Below are 20,056 nucleotides of genomic sequence, written 5' to 3' on the forward strand. Positions count from 1 at the left end.
GAGAAGAGACTTTTCAATGCAAACAAATTGAATAGCAAAAGAAATATGGTGGTGTCCCTTTTCACAGATCCATGAGTCTGCCTCCTTCGACATCTGTGTGAAAGACATGATGCCCGTTGACATCCCGGAACACTTTCGAGGCACGGTAGACATCTGGGCAACTGTAGACAGTGTGGATGGGAGCAAGCAGGTCACCTTTGACAATTCTGTGCCTGTTCAGAAGCAGCTGATAGACATCAAGTACACAAGGGACATTCGAAAACAGTTCAAACCTGGTCTTCCATACAAGGGAAAGGTATTAACTTCATTGCATGTGCTAGAGGTGGAACTCAGTTTTTGGTGTGATCAAGCTGAGAGAAAAAGTTGATTTATGGTCATTAGCCTTTGCTAAAAAAGATGGTCTGAAAGGTGAATATACAAGCCAGCCAAAATTTGCTTTGCAGTCACCTGTGATTGCTTTTTGGGAGGGGTGAATGTGAGAGGAGTTGCTTGACCCTGGATTTATCTTTAGGAGTTCCTTAAATACAAGGCATTGTCATTTATTTTCACAAATGTTTCAGACTCCCTACCTTCCTTCTGCATTTCTGTTGTAAGCAATTATTACATTTGTTGCATTGGGAAAGTCAGTGACTTGTCAAGTGGGTTTCAAAGGCACAGGGAGATAAAGGGACTTTGCCTGAAGTTTATGTAAAAAAAAAGTCATGGGCAGAAGTGAACCATGAACTGAACATCCTATGACCTTCCCTAAATTAAATGGAACTTCATATTACTTTTGGTGGGTATTGCTGGTTCTTTGATTTGCCACACTACTAGATAGCAGAAAATCTTGTGAAGCTGGAAATCAGTGCCTTTTTTCTGTGTAATTTAGGGCTCAATATTCAGTAAACTAGCTAGCAGATAAGTTATTTGGCTACATTAGCCGGATAACTTGCCCAGACTTTTCATTGGGATAAACATCCCACTGAATATCTGTGATTAACATTATCCAGCTAACTTTGGCCAGTTAACTTTAAACCTAACCTTATTGATTTTGGATATGTCCAGTGTAGGGACCTGCCGGGTAGAATTCCACTGCTTGAGCTTCCCAAGGCCAGTTCCCTCTGCAGGATCCTACGACCAACAAAGCTGCAATACAGGCTAAAAGCACATCTGAGGCTGGAATAGCTCTGGTTCTCTCCTCCAGTACTGTCACTTATAGACAGCAGTTCCCTGCTGACTGGTTTGTCCCCAGCACAAGTAATTATATATATATTGCAATTCAAAGCTGGCTGCCCTGCCTCTAGCCTGGATATTTCTCTGTAGCTGGGGAGGATTTCCACCTCCTCTTTGTAGGAAACCCAAAAGCTGATTTATTTACTTTCCATCAACAAGGACTTCAGATTATCCTACTCCTCCCGCTGCAAATCCATTTGGGGTCTCTCTGCTGTGAGATGCCAGCAGCTTCCACTCTTTCTTTCTCCATGCTCTCCTCCTCTGTTTTGTTTCCCCACCAGCTTTGTATATCCGATAGCTCCTTCTTAATCAGGTCACCACTTGGTTCTTGGTCTTGCATAATCTCCCATTCCCTCAGCCCTGTGGCTCTATGGGAGTTGTAGTTATCCCCCACCCACCCCTAGTTCTGTCTATACCAGCTTCCTCTTTCCCTTTACTCCCCTTTAACCTGAGTAATGGGATGTATCTCCCATTACACCAGTTAGGCCTAAAGTTATCCGTCCTTTGAGGCCAGATAACCTGCTACTTAACCAGATATCTTCAAAAGATAAGTTAAGCGGCGTTTCAATAGTTAACAAAAATCGTATAACTGCGGGCCTCCTGGCCCAATTCACCACCCTCACCATAAATCTTTTACAACCCTTCTGGTTGAGCCCCCCCCCCCCCCCAATCCCTCCAAAATTAAATTGGTCATAATATTGCTGCCAAGGTCCCGGTTTTCCTCTCTCCCCAGAAAATAATAAAATAAATACAGGCTCCTCGCCCCCTGCTTCCCATACTACCCACCTGCTTCTCCACGCCAAGCCCTCCCACCCACTCAATACCTCAATTGTTCCACTATTTGCAGGCCCAGGATCTCAGTACCATGTGATCTTGGGCACTTCTAGATGAGCTCTTCGCAGCCACACTGGAAGTATAAGTTATCAGCATAACTGTCCAGCAAAGAAATATGCAGAAGCACCCGGGATCACATCAGAGTGTGACCTTGTGGCCTGCAAACGGGGATGGCTTTGGGAGAGAAGGAGGTTGGGTGGCAAGGAGTGTTGGGGGGGTGGGATGAGGAGTCATTATTTATTTGTTTTCTGGGGAGGAGGAAGAAGCAATAATATGGCTACTTTAGAGGACTTCGGCTAGGTCCAAATTCAAACACAGTTTGGCTAGTAAAGTTAGCCAGATAAACTTATCCAGGTAACTTGTTGAGGGGAAGGAGAGAGAGAGAGAGACTCTTGGGTGGGGGGGGGGGTAGGTTTTACATACACAGTAGGAGGTACAAATAGGAAAGTATACATCATTGAAGATTTTCAGTCATTTCAGTTGATGAAAGGTACAAGAGGAGTTCATTTGTACAGTGCACTCTCTACCTAGCTTCCAACAAGCTAGGTAGAGAGTGCAACAAGCTAGGTGGGGAGAGCATTGTACAAATCAACTCCTCTTGTACCTTTCATCAATTGAAATGGCAGAAAATCTTCATTGATGTGTACTTTCCGGTTTGTACCTCCTACTGTGTATATAAAACCACCACCTAAACCTAACCCCTCCCCCAAACCCTACTCCGAGTTTTATGCTTCTTACAGTGGTATAAATAGTAGACTGACATATCGGTCTCCCTCTCTCTCTCTCACCCTCTCCCCCCCATGTGTGATAAAAACCTTTCCAGATAACATACACATGAAGTGAAAAATAGCACATTTTGATAAATCTAGGGGGTCAGCTGGCTAATTCAACTCCTTCCAGTTTCGCCCTTGAAACATCCCTAACTTAGCCGGCTAAATTCTAGCCACCTAATTTGTGCCAAAAATTAACTTCTGAGTTAGTGACTAAATGCTTTTGAATATATACCTCAAAAGATTTAGCTGGATAACTTAACTCCTCCCTGAAACATTCCTGAAATGCCTCTTTCCCTGTACATACCCGGATCAGTCCAAACTCCTGGATTCATTCCACCCAGCCAGCAGAAAAACTTCGCTGACACTGTATCATAAGCCCCTGCAGTTCCTCAGTATTTTTTGTCTCCAGCAGATGGCAGAGGGTGAGAATCCTGCAGTTCTGCAGTTTTTCCATTTTTTTTTAATCAATTCTTTCCTTTTGAGCCTTCCTCCCGGGGGTTTCTTTTTGATTTTTGGAACTCTAATGGTTCTACCCTGTCCAGTTGAGGTGGCCAAGCTGGGGGTTGGTGCCCTTGTGTGTGCTTTTTCTGTGCACCTGTGTGATGTAAATCTGGTTGTCCAGATCCCTCTAATTCACGAGGCCGTTCAGGCGGCAGCAGGCTCCGCTTAAAAAAAAAATAATTTTTTTTTTAAGATCCCTGTTAGGAGGCTTGGCCCTTTTTTCCTTAGGGGCTGATTTGTCTCCTTGGGATAAAATTTAAAAAAAAAAAGTTTTCAGTCAAGGCTGTTTACAGCGGAGCACAGCTCTGCTGTGCGGGCGGCTTCCTCCCCTTAGGTTTAGGTCTGTTCCCGGAGTTAGGGAGTTTTGAGGGGCTGTTTTCAGCGCTTTGTTTGCGAGGTGAGTTTTTTGGCTCTCCTGCCCTCGATGGCTCGCAGTGTGCCGCGTGTGTGGCTCGGTTTGCTCACGTTTAAACTGGTTAGGTTTATGCACTGGGTGTGCAGATGGTGGGGAGGGGTCCTCCAACTGCCCCCCACCAGCTAAGCAGCATCGCGTTTTGGACCCATTTGTGCTGGCTCTGGGCAGGGGCTCGAGTTCTGCTGTGATCCCTCTCCCGATCAGTGCGGGAAGAGTGGCCATGTTGGATTTCTTGGTGGCAGTTCCCAGGCTGTTGGGAGGAACAGGGGAGGGTTCCCTATGTTTGTCTCCAGCCCTATCTGTTGTGGGGAACAGTCAGGGAGGGCTGGAGGGGGAGGAAAGCCTGTTACTGCCCAGGAGGAGGTTTCCATTGGTGCAGAGGTTGCTGGGTCCCCCTCTGGGGGAGATGAACCCGAGGAGCCCAATGAGGCCCTCGGGGGCGCAGGAGATCTGCTTGGGCCTGACCAAGGAGCATCGGTGGGTCCGGTTGATCCGGCAACCGGGGATGCTGGTCAGGGGGAATACCCAGTGGTTTCAATCCATGAGGCGGAGGATCCTAAAGTGGTGCGCCTTTTTAAAAGGGAAGAGCTGGATGCTTTGCTCCCTTTGGCCTTTCAGGTCCTTGGGGTGAAAATGCCCCAAGAGGACCAGGATTTGGAGGGAGCGGACCCAGTTTTGGATGGCTTGCGGGGTCCCCCATCTGCCTTTCCATACCACAAGTCGGTTAGGAAGCTGGTAGAAGAAGAATGGGGGACTCCTGATTCTGGCTTAAAAGTTGGCAGGTCCATGGAAAAGCTCTATCCCTTGCCAGAGCAGGATTTGGAGTTTTTTTCTCTCCCTAAGGTAGATGCGGTGGTTTCAGTGGTTACTAAGAGAATCACGATTCCGGTCATCGTTCAGCCGCATTGAAGGATGTGAGGACCATAAGCTGGAGTTCCCTGTACGTACCCGGATCAGACCAGGCAGTGGATTGAGCCTCCTGTCCAGCAGATGGAGACAGAGAAAAACTGAAAGGGTATCCTATATCAGGACAGTGCTCACCCTGCGTCCCTTCAGTATTTCTCTGTCTCCAGCAGATGCAGATAGCAGAATCTGCGGTTCCCTTTCTTTAGACAGTTGTTCGCTTTGGGAAAGTTCTTTCTTCCTTCTTTCTGTCTTGCTAAAGGACCAAGCAACTTATCAAAAAGTTAAAAAAAAAAAAAAGTGAAAAGTTAAATTCTGTCTTTATCTTCAGGAGAAGCAACGTTTTTCTCCTTGCTGTTATCTGGGCCTAGGTGGCCTTTGCCCCTTGATTTCCTCAGCCTAGGACCCTACCTGGTGACCTCTTGCCTGGCTTTGGGGGTGACACTGGTAGTCCAGTCCCTCCCCCGCTAAGACCCTGGAGAAGTTGTATGTCTCGGGTCTGCTGGCAGGGAAGTCTTAATACCTCTGTCCCTCTCAAAAAAAAAAAAAAAAAGAAATTCAAAAAAGCGGCAAACAGCTCACAGCCAGGCACAGGCGGACTTTGCCGTTCTCAAGCGGCAGTTCATGCCCCCCCCCCCCCCCCAATTCCTTCTTTCCATGCCTTGGTCACCGTTTTGCATTCTGTGCGGGGAGCCTGCATCGCGGCTCTCCCACGAAGGAGTGTGTTCTCGCTGTCTGGCCGGCGGGGAAAGATCCTCAGTGCTGGAGAAAATCAGCTGTTCGCACTTGGCCCGGCAAGTGCGCTGCAAGGCACTTGCCGGGCCAAACCGCGGGAATGGCGGCCATATTGTCTACAGACCTCATATCGGAGTCTGTGCCAGATGGGGGAAGGGACACGATTTTTCTTCAGTCCCCACCAGATCGCACTGATCCTCAGCCCGATGAACCCCCTCCCCCAATGCCAGGGAAAACACATAGACGTTTTTCTACAGATTTTGTTCTCCTCTTACATAAAGCATACGTTGCCAGCTTATTACAGCAGGATGAGCCACCCACAGACCCCTCTCCTGCTAGGATTCCTTTAGGCCCTCCACCTGCAAAGGTCCCTAGGGCATCTCCAATCAGGGACCAAAAATCCCAGATCCTCAAGGGGCGAATCGGGTTCGGATTGTACCGGGGGTACCGGACCCTCCGGATCCTACTAATCTGCCACCTCAGCTCCCGGACTCTGACCCAGATGCGGATATTCTCACTCAGAATCCTCTGCTGTAAGGGGACGACCCACAGGTATTACGCCAGTTCCAGCAGGAGGAGCTGGACCCGCTCATACCCTTTGTTTTAGCCGAGCTGGGCATAGATGCCCCTCTGGAAGAAAGCACGAGTGCCTCGGCTTCTAGCAAAGTAGACCCGGTCCTGGCTGGCCTAAGGGCCCCTCCACGCACCTTCCCATTTCATCCAATGCTGAGGCAGTTACAACTAAGGGAATGGGACGCTCCGGAAGCTGGCTTACGAATGGGCAGAGCTATGGACAAGATCTATCTTCTCCCAGACCAGTGTCTAGAGGTGCTCAAGATCCCTAAGGTGGACGCTTCAGTTTCCACTGTCACAAAGAGAACTACCATTCCGGTAGTGGGAGCGACGGCCTTGAAGGACCTTCAGGACCGAAGGTTGGAAGTTTATCTCAAAAGAATATTTGAAGTTTTGGCTCTCGGGGTTCGGGTGACAGACTGTAGCAGTCTCATGTAGCGGGCAAGCCTCAAATGGGTTCAACATCATCTCTTTGTCTTATGGAGTGGGCCAAATAGGGGGAACAAGGCTTCTTAAGCTATCATCGCTCAATGGCTAAAGGAGGCGATTGCGTCGGCGTATATCTGTCGGGGCCGGACGGTTACGGAGGGCTTAAAGGCCCATTCTTTGCGTTCACAGGCTACCTCTTGGTCAGAGAGCCAGTTGGTCTCTCCGCAAGAGCTATGCAGAGCAGCTACTTGGAAATCTCTGCATACCTTTGCTTGTCATTATCACCTTGATGTACTGGTACCAGTTTTTGGTTCCTTCGGCAGACAGGTGCTTCGAGCGGGACTATCCCAGTCCCACCCTATTTAGGGAAGCTTTGGTACATGCCACTGTCTGGACTGATCCGGGTACATACAGGGAAAGGAAAATTGGTTCTTACCTGCTAATTTTCATTCCTGTTGTACCTCAGATCAGTTCAGACTCCCACCCTGGCTGCATTTACCTTTGATACATCCGCTCGAAGTTTTTCATTCACAGATTTTGGGAATGTCTACTTCATATCAGAACTATAAGGCACCGGAAGTATCTACTATATAGATATAGCAGTTCTATATAGATATAGATATATAGCAGTACTATATAGATAAGAGCAGTTCTTTGAATTGTTTGAATTTCAAATTACAATTTGGATGTTACAGTTTGTTACTTGCTTGAACTTACTCTGGTTAAGTTTTTAGCTATAATTTCTCTGCTTTGATAACGTTTATACTGAAGGGATGCAGGGTGAGCACTGTCCTGATATAGGATACCCTTTCAGTTTTTCTCTGTCTCCATCTGCTGGACAGGAGGCTCAACCCACTGTCTGGACTGATCCGTGGTACTACAGGAACAAAAGTTAGCAGATAAGAACCAATTTTCCTGTACATCCCAAGAAACCATCCCTAGAAACGGGGGTGGTACCGAGAGATTGGAGAAGAGCGGTGGTGGTCCCGCTTCACAAGAGTGGGAACAGAGAGGAGGCTGGTAACTACAGACCAGTTAGCCTCACTTCAGTGGTGGGAAAAGTAATGGAGTCACTGCTGAAAGAGAGAATAGTAAAATATCTACAGTCCGGAGAATTGATGGACCAGAGGCAACATGGATTCACCAGGGGAAGATCCTGTCAGACAAATCTGATTGACTTTTTTGACTGGGTAACCAAGGAATTGGATCAAGGAAGAGCGCTCGATGTCATCTACTTGGATTTCAGCAAAGCTTTTGATACGGTTCCGCACAGGAGACTGGTGAATAAAACGAGAAGCTTAGGAGTGAGTGCCGAGGTGGTGACCTGGATTGCAAATTGGTTGACGGACAGAAGACAATGTGTGATGGTAAATGGTACTTTCTCTGAAGAGAGAGCGGTTTTAAGTGGTGTGCCGCAGGGATCGGTGTTGGGACCGGTCCTGTTCAATATCTTTGTGAGCGACATTGCGGACGGGATAGAAGGTAAGGTTTGTCTTTTTGCGGATGACACTAAGATCTGCAACAGAGTGGACACGCCGGAAGGAGTGGAGAGAATGAGACGGGATTTAAGGAAACTGGAAGAGTGGTCGAAGATATGGCAGCTGAGATTCAATGCCAAGAAGTGCAAAGTCATGCATATGGGGAGTGGAAATCCGAATGAACTGTATTCGATGGGGGGGGGAAAGGCTGATGTGCACGGAGCAGGAGAGGGACCTTGGGGTGATAGTGTCTAATGATATGAAGTCTGCGAAACAATGCGACAAGGCGATAGCAAAAGCCAGAAGAATGCTGGGCTGCATAGAGAGAGGAATATCGAGTAAGAAAAGGGAAGTGATTATCCCCTTGTACAGGTCCTTGGTGAGGCCTCACCTGGAGTACTGTGTTCAGTTCTGGAGACCGTATCTACAAAGAGACAAAGACAAGATGGAAGCGGTACAGAGAAGGGCGACCAGGAAGGTGGAGGATCTTCATCGGATGACGTACGAGGAGAGATTGAAGAATCTAAATATGTACACCCTGGAGGAAAGGAGGAGCAGGGGTGATATGATTCAGACTTTCAGATACTTGAAAAACTTTAATGATCCAAAGACAACGACAAACCTTTTCCGTAGGAAAAAAATCAGCAGAACCAGTGGTCATGAGCTGAGGCTCCGGGGAGGAAGACTAAGAACCAATGTCAGGAAGTATTTCTTCACGGAAAGGGTGGTGGATGCCTGGAATGCCCTTCCGGAGGAAGTGGTGAAGTCTAAAACTGTGAAGGACTTCAAAGGGGCGTGGGATAAACACTGTGGATCCATCAAGTCTAGTGGGCATAAATAGAGAGGAGGCAGCAAACACTGCACGGAGCGGCAGTAGCCACTGAGGCATTCACGGAGTGGGATGCCAGTGGCCAGTAGTTGGTGTTCCACTTTCATGCAACAAAACACTGCACGGAGCGGCAGTAGCCACAGAGGCATTCACGGAGCGGGATGCCAGTGGCCAGTGGTTGGTGTTCCACCTTCACGGAGCGGAAGGATGGAGGGCTGCCATCTCAAAAAAATAAAAAAAAAGTAAACAAAACAGGGGTGGGTAAGGGGCAGGGGTGTGGCCTGCTGGTTGCGGCGGTTGCTACCCCTGATTGAGCTGGATGTTCACGAGGATGGCGCTGCTCTCTGCATTGGTGGAGGGGTGGAAGGGAATTGGGGCCGGAGGGTGCTGGAAGCCAATAGAGACGGGTGGGAGGGAGAAAAAAGGGAAAAATATGGATAAACTGCGTAGCTTGCTGGGCAGACTGGATGGGCCGTTGGTCTTCTTCTGCCGTCACTTCTATGATATTTGAGGTTGCAGCCCTGGGCTTGCATGCGGCTTTTTGTTCCAGCTTTTTGCAGCGTGCCGAGCCGAGAGAGTGGAAGTGGCAGTGGCTTACGGGGCGGATGCGCTCTATGATCTAGTTCATACCTCGTCAAGAGTTATAGCTTCTGTAGTGGCTGCCAGGAGATTGCTTTGGTTACGCAATTGGGTGGCAGACATTTCCTCTAAAGCACAGTTAGCTTCCCTGCCTTTTAAGGTCACCTCTTGTTTGGGGAGGACCTTGAGCAGTTAATGCAGTCGTTTGGCGACAATAAGGCCCCCAGCTTGCCCAAAGATAAGCCTAAGGCAAAAAGGTTTTTTCAAGCAAGGTCTCATTTTCAGTTCGACAGGAGGTCGTGTCTGTCCAGGGGGGCGGCTAGTTCCCAGAGGCAATTTTTGGCTCGGGGGCAGCCCTGGGGGCAGTCCTTTCATGGTGCCTGAAGGCCTTTTCGAGGCACTGCCGGGGGATCTTCAGCGGGAGCCAAGTCCTCACTATGAAGCGAGGCTTGTCCACTCCATCATTCCTACTATAGGTGGTCGGTTAAGGCAGTTTTATGACGAGTGGACCAAGATTACGCAGGACCAGTGGGTCCTCAGCGTGATAAGAGACGGATACGCTCTAGAATTTGCTCGGCCCATGCGCAAGCTGTTCCTAATTTCCCCGTGCAGTTACCTGGACAAGAAGTTGGTGGTTCAGATGATGCTAGATCGCCTGCAACGCCTGGGGGCTGTGGTCCTGGTTCCCCGAACAGAGCTGTGCCAGGGAAGATATTCCAATTATTTCCTTGTCCTAAGAAGGAAGGCACTTTACATCCAATACTAGATTTAAAGAAGGTGACTGCAGCGCTCATGGTGCCCTGCTTCAGGATGGAGACCCTGAGTTTGGTAATAGTGGCGGTGCGCAAAGGAGAGTACCTGGCGTCTCTGGATCTCAGGGAGGCTTATTTACATATCCCCATTCATCAGGACTCACAACGTTTTCTTCGTTTCATGATTCTCAGGCTGCACTTTCAGTTTCAGGCCCTTCTGTTTGGTCCAGCCACAGCCCCACGCACTTTCACCAAGGTGATGGTTTTGGTGACAGCGTCTCTCCGGAAGGATTGGATTCTAGTCCACCCATATCTGGACGACTGGCTGGTCAGGGCAAAGTCAGAGATTCTATGCCACAAACCAGTCCCTTGGTTGGGTGGTGAATGTCTCCAAGAGTCAGTTGTCTGCAGCGCAGTCCTTGGAATACTTGGGGACCCGGTTCGACACTCTGGTGGGCAGGGTGTAGCTTTCTCAAGACTGGATCCTGAAGCTTCAGCAGCAGATTAGGCGGTTTTTGCAGTTTCACGTACCCAAGGTCTGGGACTATTTGCAGGTCCTCGGCTCGATGGCTTCCATGCTAGACTTAGTTCCATGGGCATTTTCCCATATGAGACTGCTGCAGAAGGCGTTGTTAGTGCGGTGGAAGCCGATTTTGGAAGAGTATCATCTACTATTGCCTCTCAAGGACTTTGTTAAAGACAGTCTTTCATGGTGGCTTCAGACGGCCAGTCTTGTTCGTGGAGTGGACCTCGAGATTCTGGATTAGGTTGTAGTCACTACCAAAGCCAGTCTCTCTGGTTGGGGAGCAGTTTGTCAATGTCACTCGGTTCAGGGTTCCTGGTCCAGGAAAGAGTCTGCATGGTCTGTCAATTGGCTAGAGACCAGGGCTGTGCGCTTAGCCTTACAGGAGTTTCTGCCGCTGATAAGGAATCGAGCAGTGCGAGTGCTGTCAGACAATGCGACAACAGTGGCTTATATCAATCAACAGGGTGTAACCAAGAGCTGGCCAGTAGCTCTGGAGGCGCAGGAGTTAGTTCTCTGGGTGGAACTAAATCTAGAGCGAATAGCAGCGTCCCACATAGCCGGGGTCAAAAACGTTCAGGTGGATTTCTTGAGTCGGACTTGGTTAGATCTGGGCGAGTGGGAGTTATCAGAGACCGCGATGTAAATGATTTGAGATTGTTGGGGATCCCCTTATGTAGACTTAATGGTGACTCGTCAAAATCGCAAGGCCTTTTGCTTCTTCAGTCAAAGAAGACAGCACGGGGCCGAAGGGGTCGACATTCTAGTCCTACTGTGGCCTCAGGAGGTTCTACTTTTTGTTTTCCCAATCTGGCCATTGGTAGGCAAGGTTCTGCGTCAGATAGAGAAGCACTGCGGTGATGTGATTCTGGTAGCCCCGGAGTGGCCTCGACATTTATTTTATTTATTTAAAATTGTTATGGTTAAGTGTGTTTTGGTGGATCCTTGGGTGCTGTGGAGATGACCACGCCCATGGGGAGGAGCCCCGTGAGGAGCCATAGCACTGGGCTAGACTCGTAATGCACAAAACACAGTTAGTTCTTTATTAAACAGCTTGAAGAGAGCCACCAGAGGTGGCAGTAGTGAGGCAGTCTAGTAGTTGCAGTCTCAGGGACCTCTGCAGAGGGAGCCCTTCTCTCCTTGATGATGACAGGAGGTTCCACAGCAGGTTTCCCAGCTAGGAGATACTGTGGTTGAGATAGACTGAGAGTTAGAGTACTCACTAGGTGTTTACTGTTGGTATGCGATTCCACCAGGTATGTTGAAGAAGGTACAGGCACCGAGGCAGGGAGATCAGGCCCTTGAGGAGCGAGTACGTGCTCCCTGTAAGGCACCTGAAATAAAGCAGAGGGCCCCCGAGGAGCGGGTACTCAAGTTAGCAGTTACCCCGAAGGGCAGAGAGAGAGCTTCCAGTGGCAGCACGGAAGCAGCAGAGTAGCGTAGACAAGAACGAATTTGAGTCCTTGCTAACTCAATGAGCTAGCAAACTAGTGAAGGTAATATACCCGGATGGCGTGATGTCAGCATGAGGGAACGCCCTTGAGGTTCGCGCCAAGGGTGGTACAAAGACGTGAGTTGCGCGCCCGCACCCTAGTAGGTACCTGGGAGGAGCAATGGCGGGAGGCTGCACCATAGCCGTTCCGGGGATGCCGGAGAGGTCGGCTTGTAGACGCTGTGGTAGCCATCTTTCCTAGGTAAGCGGGAGGAGCCGTGAATAAGGTGAGGCTAACGGGGCAAAGCCGTCTAGTACCGACAGACGCAACAAAAATCTTTTCTATACCGTCGTTAAGTTATATACCATCACAACGGTTTACAGATAGACTCATATAAAATTATGGAGGTTGTGTATATTAATACTATCTATAAAAGTGCCATTAAAGTTCGGTAACATAGTTTCATAATAAAGACTAGTTGATGAAAGTTATAAATATTGTCCTTTTTCTTGTCTATGCATAATTCTATTGAACTGTATATTTTTACTTATGTTAAAAGTGCAATAAAATAACAAAGATGCACATATTGAGTTAAGTGCCGTGTGCTGGTGTTCTGTGGTTCGTGGATCTATTCAATCTGGCAGTGGACGGGCCGCTTCGTTTCAGGCACCTGAACCGTCTTCTTCATCAAGGTCCCATATTTTCAGACCAGGTGCTCACTTTTGTCTAGTAGTATGGTTTTTGAGAGGAGCCATCTGAGGTAGAAAGGTTATCTGGAATCTGTTGTCACTAAGTTGTTACAAGCTAGAAGGAAGTCTGCTAACCTGTCTTACGTTAGAGTATGGAAGGTTTTTGAGACCTGGTGTTCCACTAAGGGAGTGCGTCTGCTAAGGGCTTTAATTCCTGACATTCTATCTTTCTTGCAAGAAGGCTTCGCCAAGGGCTTGTCGCTCAGTTCGCTTAAAGTGTAGGTGGCCGCGCTGGGCTCTCTTCATGGTAAAATTGATGGTTCTCTTATTTCGGCTCATCCAGATGTCATTAGGTTTCTTAGGGGAACAATGAATCTATGGAGGTCTTGTCCATCCTGGAATCTTAATCTCATCCTTAGAAGTTTGTGTGAAACTCCTTTTGAACCATTTTGGAGGTCAACGTTGAAGGATTTGACTCTTAAGATGGTTTTTCTTGTGGCCATTTGTTTGGCTAGGAGGATTTCTGAATTGCAGGCTCTGTCTTGCCGCGATCCTTTCCTTCAGATTTCAGATTCGGGGATTTTCTTAAGGGACGGTACCTTCATTTTTGCCAAAGGTGGTCTCAGTGTTTCATGTTAATCAGTTGGTGGAACTTCCGGCTTTTCCGACCTTAGAGGCGTCCGATCCTCATGTGAGGGAGCTCAGACATTTGGATGTTTGGAGAGCTTTGTTACGTTACCTAGAGGATACGAATGAATTTTGAAGGTCATAAGAACATAAGAACATAAGAAAATGCCATACTGGGTCAGACCAAGGGTCCATCAAGCCCAGCATCCTGTTTCCAACAGTGGCCAATCCAGGCCATAAGAACCTGGCAAGTACCCAAAAACTAAGTCTATTCCATGTAACCATTGCTAATGGCAGTGGCTATTCTCTAAGTGAACGTAATAGCAGGTAATGGACTTCTCCTTCAAGAACTTATCCAATCCTTTTTTAAACACAGCTATACTAACTGCACGAACCACATTCTCTGGCAACAAATTCCAGAGTTTAATTGTGCGTTGAGTAAAAAAGAACTTTCTCCGATTAGTTTTAAATGTGCCCCATGCTAACTTCATGGAGTGTCCCCTAGTCTTTCTACTATCCGAAAGAGTAAATAACCGATTCACATCTTCCCGTTCTAGACCTCTCATGATTTTAAACACCTCTATCATATCCCCCCTCAGTCGTCTCTTCTCCAAGCTGAAAAGTCCTAACCTCTTTAGTCTTTCCTCATAGGGAAATTGTTCCATTCCCCTTATCATTTTGGTAGCCCTTCTCTGTACCTTCTCCATCGCAATTATATCTTTTTTGAGATGCGGCGACCAGAATTGTACACAGTATTCAAGGTGCGGTCTCACCATGGAGCGATACAGAGGCATTATGACATTTTCCGTTTTATTCATCATTCCTTTTCTAATAATTCCCAACATTCTGTTTGCTTTTTTGACTGCCGCAGCACACTGAACCGACGATTTCAATGTGTTATCCACTATGACACCTAGATCTCTTTCTTGGGTTGTAGCACCTAATATGGAACCCATCATCGTGTAATTATAGCATGGGTTATTTTTCCCTATATGCATCACCTTGCACTTATCCACATTAAATTTCATCTGCCATTTGGATGCCCAATTTTCCAGTCTCACAAGGTCTTCCTGCAATTTATCACAATCTGCTTGTGATTTAACTACTCTGAACAATTTTGTGTCATCTGCAAATTTGATTATCTCACTCGTCGTATTTCTTTCCAGATCATTTATAAATATATTGAACAGTAAGGGTCCCAATACAGATCCCTGAGGCACTCCACTGTCCACTCCCTTCCACTGAGAAAATTGCCCATTTAATCCTACTCTCTGTTTCCTGTCTTTTAGCCAGTTTGCAATCCACGAAAGGACATCTCCACCTATCCCATGACGTTTTACTTTTCCTAGAAGCCTCTCATGAGGAACTTTGTCAAACGCCTTCTGAAAATCCAAGTATACTATATCTACCGGTTCACCTTTATCCACATGTTTATTAACTCCTTCAAAAAAGTGAAGCAGATTTGTGAGGCAAGACTTGCCCTGGGTAAAGCTATGCTGACTTTGTTCCATTAAACCATGTCTTTCTATATGTTCTGTGATTTTGATGTTTAGAACACTTTCCACTATTTTTCCTGGCACTGAAGTCAGGCTAACCGGTCTGTAGTTTCCCGGATCGCCCCTGGAGCCCTTTTTAAATATTGGGGTTACATTTGCTATCCTCCAGTCTTCAGGTACAATGGATGATTTTAATGATAAGTTACAAATTTTTACTAATAGGTCTGAAATTTCATTTTTTAGTTCCTTAAGAACTCTGGGGTGTATACCATCCGGTCCAGGTGATTTACTACTCTTCAGTTTGTCAATCAGGCCTACCACATCTTCTAGGTTCACCGTGATTTGATTCAGTCCATCTGAATCATTACCCATGAAAACCTTCTCCATTACGGGTACCTCCCCAACATCCTCTTCAGTAAACACCGAAGCAAAGAAATCATTTAATCTTTCCGCGATGGCCTTATCTTCTCTAAGTGCCCCTTTAACCCCTCGATCATCTAACGGTCCAACTGACTCCCTCACAGGCTTTCTGCTTCGGATATATTTAAAAAGGTTTTTACTGTGAGTTTTTGCCTCTACAGCCAACTTCTTTTCAAATTCTCTCTTAGCCTGTCTTATCAATGTCTTACATTTAACTTGCCAATGTTTATGCTTTATCCTATTTTCTTCTGTTGGATCCTTCTTCCAATTTTTGAATGAAGATCTTTTGGCTAAAATAGCTTCTTTCACCTCCCCTTTTAACTATGCCGGTAATCGTTTTGCCTTCTTTCCACCTTTCTTAATGTGTGGAATACATCTGGACTGTGCTTCTAGAATGGTATTTTTTAACAATGACCACGCCTCTTGGACATTTTTTACTTTTGTAGCTGCTCCTTTCAGTTTTTTTCTAACAATTTTTCTCATTTTATCAAAGTTTCCCTTTTGAAAGTTTAGCACGAGAGCCTTGGATTTGCACACTGTTCCTTTTCCAGTCATTAAATCAAATTTGATCATATTATGATCACTATTGCCAAGCGGCCCCACCACCGTTACCTCTCTCACCAAGTCCTGTGCTCCACTGAGAATTAGATCTAAAATTGCTCCCTCTCTCGTCGGTTCCTGAACCAATTGCTCCATAAAGCTATCATTTATTCCATCCAGGAACGTTATCTCTCTAGCGTGACCCGATGATACATTTACCCAGTCTATATTGGGGTAATTGAAGTCTCCCATTATCTCTGATTATCTCTTCGTATTGTGGAGTGGTGCAAACAAAAGGTCACAAGACTTCTAAAGCCTCTATTGTGTGTTGGTTAATGGAGGCGATTGCTTCTACGTATATGACTCTGGGTCGCCCGGTTCCGGAAGGTTTGCATGCTCATTCTACATGTTCACAAGCGATCTCATTGGCAGAAGCACAGCTTGTTTCTCTACAGGAGATTTGCAGGGTGGCAACTTGGAAGTCGCTGCATACTTTTGCTTGGCACTATCGTCTGGATGTAGGGTATACGGGATCTCCTTTGTTTGGCGAGAGTGTTTTGCGAGCGGGACTCTCCAGGTCCCACCCTGAGTAAAAGGCTTTGGTACATCCCTGGAGTCTGGACTGATCTGGGTACGTACAGGGAAAGGAAAATTGGTTCTTACCTGCTAATTTTTGTTCCTGTAGTACCACGGATCAGTCCAGAACCTGCCCTATTGGGGAAAGGGAAGTGTAAGGGGAGAGTCGTCCACTCAACTATAATATTGTTCTCTGATGTGTTCAGTTTTGTTGGAATCAGTTTTTCTTGTTCAAACTTTTGCTATTTTTACTACTTTCTGCTTTGGTACAGATATATACTGAGGAACTGCAGGGGGCACTGGGGTTTATGATACAATGTCAGCGATATTTTTCTCAGTCTCCATCTGCTGGCTGGGGGGAATGAACCCAAGAATCTGGACTGATCCGTGGTACTACAGGAATGAAAATTAGCAGGTAAAAACCAATTTTCCTTTTTATTCCCAGCTAGATTTTAGCTGGGATAAGTGGCTCAATATTCACAATCTTGCCATTTAGCCAGATAATTTGTGAGTTATCTGGCTATATGGCTTTTAATATTGACCTCTTTGTCTTTAATCTGGAGCAGCAATATTTCTGGCTTCATGGCTGGGTGGGTTTACAGAAGATTGTGGAGGTAAAACTGGCTTGGCTGAGCAGCTTCAGTTCCACCAGCAGCTTTAGCATAAGCTCCAGGCCTTGCTTGCAGCTCCAGGCCAGGGTGAAGAGCTGATCCAGTTCTGGGGACAGGTTGTTATCACTATCAGCGGGTTGCTGCCAAAGTGGCAAACCAAAGGGGCTTCCACCTTTGTGAGTGGTGCAGGAGACCTTGAGGAAAAAGTTGTTAGGATGAGAAGTTAGTCTCATGTGGGAGTTTGTGCCAGGCTGCAACTGTTGTAACTTTAACCCTGCTAGTGGTGTTAAACTAATTTATCCCTAGCTAATACATTTCTTGAGGTCGACATTCAGCACCATTTATCCAGCTAAGTTTAGACTTAGCTGGACAATGGTACTGTTTCAATATCCTGTTGAACTGTAAGTCAGGGATATGGTAAGGGTGTTCCTATATCCCTAACTTCTAGCTAGATAAACACTGATATTCAGCATTATCTGGCCAAGGAGGTCATTTTTCAAATTGCGTTAGGGCGAGATAAGCCCATAACACATGCAATAAATAACGCATCGCAAGATGCATATACAAATTTTAAAAATGTAGTCAAATGGGAGGAGTTTATAAAAATGAGGGGTGTTTAATGTTGCATGCGATAGCATAATGCATGCTATCACGGGATTTAATGCTGAGAGGGGAAAAAGAGAGTGAGAGAATGCCTCTGGGGAGACACATGTATTAGGCAACTTTTTATACCACTGTAAGAGGGGCCATTCTGAACTTAGGATGAGGTTTTGGTGGTGGCCTAGGTTTTGGGGGGCAGTTTTACATGCACAGTCAGAGGTATGAACAGCACAGTAGACATTAGTGAAGATTTTATGTGATTTGGAAGGATAAAAGGTATTTAAAAAATTAGATTTGTACAATGTTCTCTCAACCTAGCTTGATGCACTTTCTACCTGGCTGCTATCAAGCTAGTTCGAGAGTACAATGTACAAATCTCATCTTTGTGTACCTTTCTTTACTCCAAGTCACAAAAAATCTTCACTGATGTGTACTATGCTGTTCGTATCTCTGACTTTGCATGTAAAACTGCCCACAAAAACTTAGGCCATCACCCCAAGTTACTAGTTGCCCCTTTTACAGCGGTATAAATAGTTTACTTATGAGAGCCTTATAAAGAGTCTCTCCTTCTCTCTCAGCCCAAAATGCGATAAAAGTGGTAAAATAGCTTTTTTTTTTAATCACAGGTGCTATTTTTTGCAATTTAATGCAAAATGATAAATCTAAGGGTAAGTTAGCTGAGTAACTTAAAGCAGTTCTAAAGTTAGCCAGATGAACTTACTCAGCTAATTTTGGCTTAGCTGGGTAAATTCAGCAGCACAGATGCACTACTGAATACCCAGGATAAGTTAGCCAGATAAGTTTATCCAGCACACCATAGCTAAATATCAGCCTCATTGAATTTAGTTATTGTATTTTCATGCTCGCTTTTATTTGTATAATTGTTGAATTGTATTTGTTGTACTAGAAAGGTAGGATATACTGTAAATAGAAATTGTATTGTATTTTACCAATTTTTGGTTATGTGACACTACTAGCCATATATTATTTAAAGTAGACTAGTAAAGGAGTTGCCGAAGGAAGATCTGTAATAAAATTCATGTGTTTAGATTTTGGAGCGAGAAGTCTGCAGTATGAAAAATGATAATTATAAGCCTAAATGGATAAAGGGTTGGCTGTCAATATTGTTTGTATATGTTGTGATTAATGAAAGCAATCAAAAATAAACAAAAAAATGAATTATTTGTATAAACCAGGTTGAAGTCACTTATCCAGATGGTAGTCCAGCAGATGATGTGACTGTACACATCAAGGCAGAGCTGACATCCAAGGACAACGTTTACACTAGCGAATTAGTCTCCAGAAATGGGCTGGTGGAGTTTGAAATTCCATCCATACCCCCAGCTGCACAGTACGTCTGGCTGGAGGTAAGCAGCAAGCAATCTCTTGACAAGAAAAATCTGTTTTTGTAATTGGAATTTTTTTTTTATTGATAGCAACAAAATACACTTTCCAAAGAGAAAACAGATATTCTTTAAATATTAGATGTATTAGATATATAGCAACAACCCCCCCCCCCCCAAGAAACAATGCAGTTTATGAACAATGAAGAAACTATCCTTGTATTTCTGTAACTATTTAAATCACTTTCTTATCCCTTTCCACCTATCTGCTCATGCAAAAAGGAACCCAGGCAATACAAAATTCTTGTTACAAACAAGTAGGGTTGTTGTCATGTAGACCGGCAATAGCTGGCCTCGCTGGTCTGTCCTCACCTGATCCTGCTAGACAAAATGATGTCCTAGGCAAAGGTTGTTTCAGTGCCTTCTATTCCCGTTTGGGCTCAGGTGCTTACAGACATGGGGCAGACTGGTGTGATATTTTACTGTTACTATGAAACAAGGGGGTAAAAAGAAACAGTTGTCTTTGCAACCATGGTAAAGAAGGAATTGGCTGTATTTTGATGATTTATATAGCATTTGTACTCCAGGAACTGTACAGAGCAATAGAATAAGTGTTGTTCGCTTTGTAATATTCTTCTTATGCATCTTTCTAAGACAAAAGTGATGGCAATCAATGGAAAAGCAGCAGGGGACCACTATCTACCCAACTATTTGTCCATCAGCAGCTGGTACTCACCAAGCAAATGTCACATTCAGCTTCAGGCGCCTGGCAAGCTGTTACAGGTAAGGACTACGTTGCAGCACAGTGTAAACAAAATATGTATTCAGTAACAGTTTGCCATTTTCTGGCTGGATTCAGGCTAACATGGTCCTGGACCTGAGCAGCTGAACTTAATTGGAAATGTTTCACTGTTAGATGTAGAGTGATTGTGCTACTTTCACACTATTATTTCTGGAGTTCCTGGATATCCTTTTTCCCCACTCACACCGCTTCACCTCTGCTCCACTACCCCAGAATGACCTGGTTATTCTGAAAGGAATCCCATGGGTGCCTTCTTGTCTTTCATTTGTTACTATTGGCTGATCCAGGAGAACATAATACAGCGTCAGGTACTAGCAAAGATATTTATTTATTTTTTTAAATCATTCAAGTTGGAGAGTACAATAAACACAGTATCATGCAGA

At 45.7% G+C, this 20,056-nt stretch overlaps 1 protein-coding gene across 2 annotated transcripts in view; it reads left to right on the forward strand.

Moving 5' to 3' along the window:
• The window catches only part of CPAMD8 (C3 and PZP like alpha-2-macroglobulin domain containing 8), a 510,164-nt gene that overhangs the window by 126,611 nt on the left and 363,497 nt on the right, over positions 1 to 20,056 (forward strand). For both annotated transcript variants that reach the window (XM_029614183.1, XM_029614185.1), the window contains exons 11-13: positions 68 to 295; positions 18,725 to 18,895; positions 19,526 to 19,654. In XM_029614183.1, coding sequence (XP_029470043.1) covers positions 68 to 295; positions 18,725 to 18,895; positions 19,526 to 19,654 — 528 coding nt within the window. The remainder of the gene's footprint in view (positions 1 to 67; positions 296 to 18,724; positions 18,896 to 19,525; positions 19,655 to 20,056) is intronic.

Source organism: Rhinatrema bivittatum, chromosome 8, assembly GCF_901001135.1.
Source record: "Rhinatrema bivittatum chromosome 8, aRhiBiv1.1, whole genome shotgun sequence".
Classification (NCBI taxonomy): domain Eukaryota; kingdom Metazoa; phylum Chordata; class Amphibia; order Gymnophiona; family Rhinatrematidae; genus Rhinatrema; species Rhinatrema bivittatum.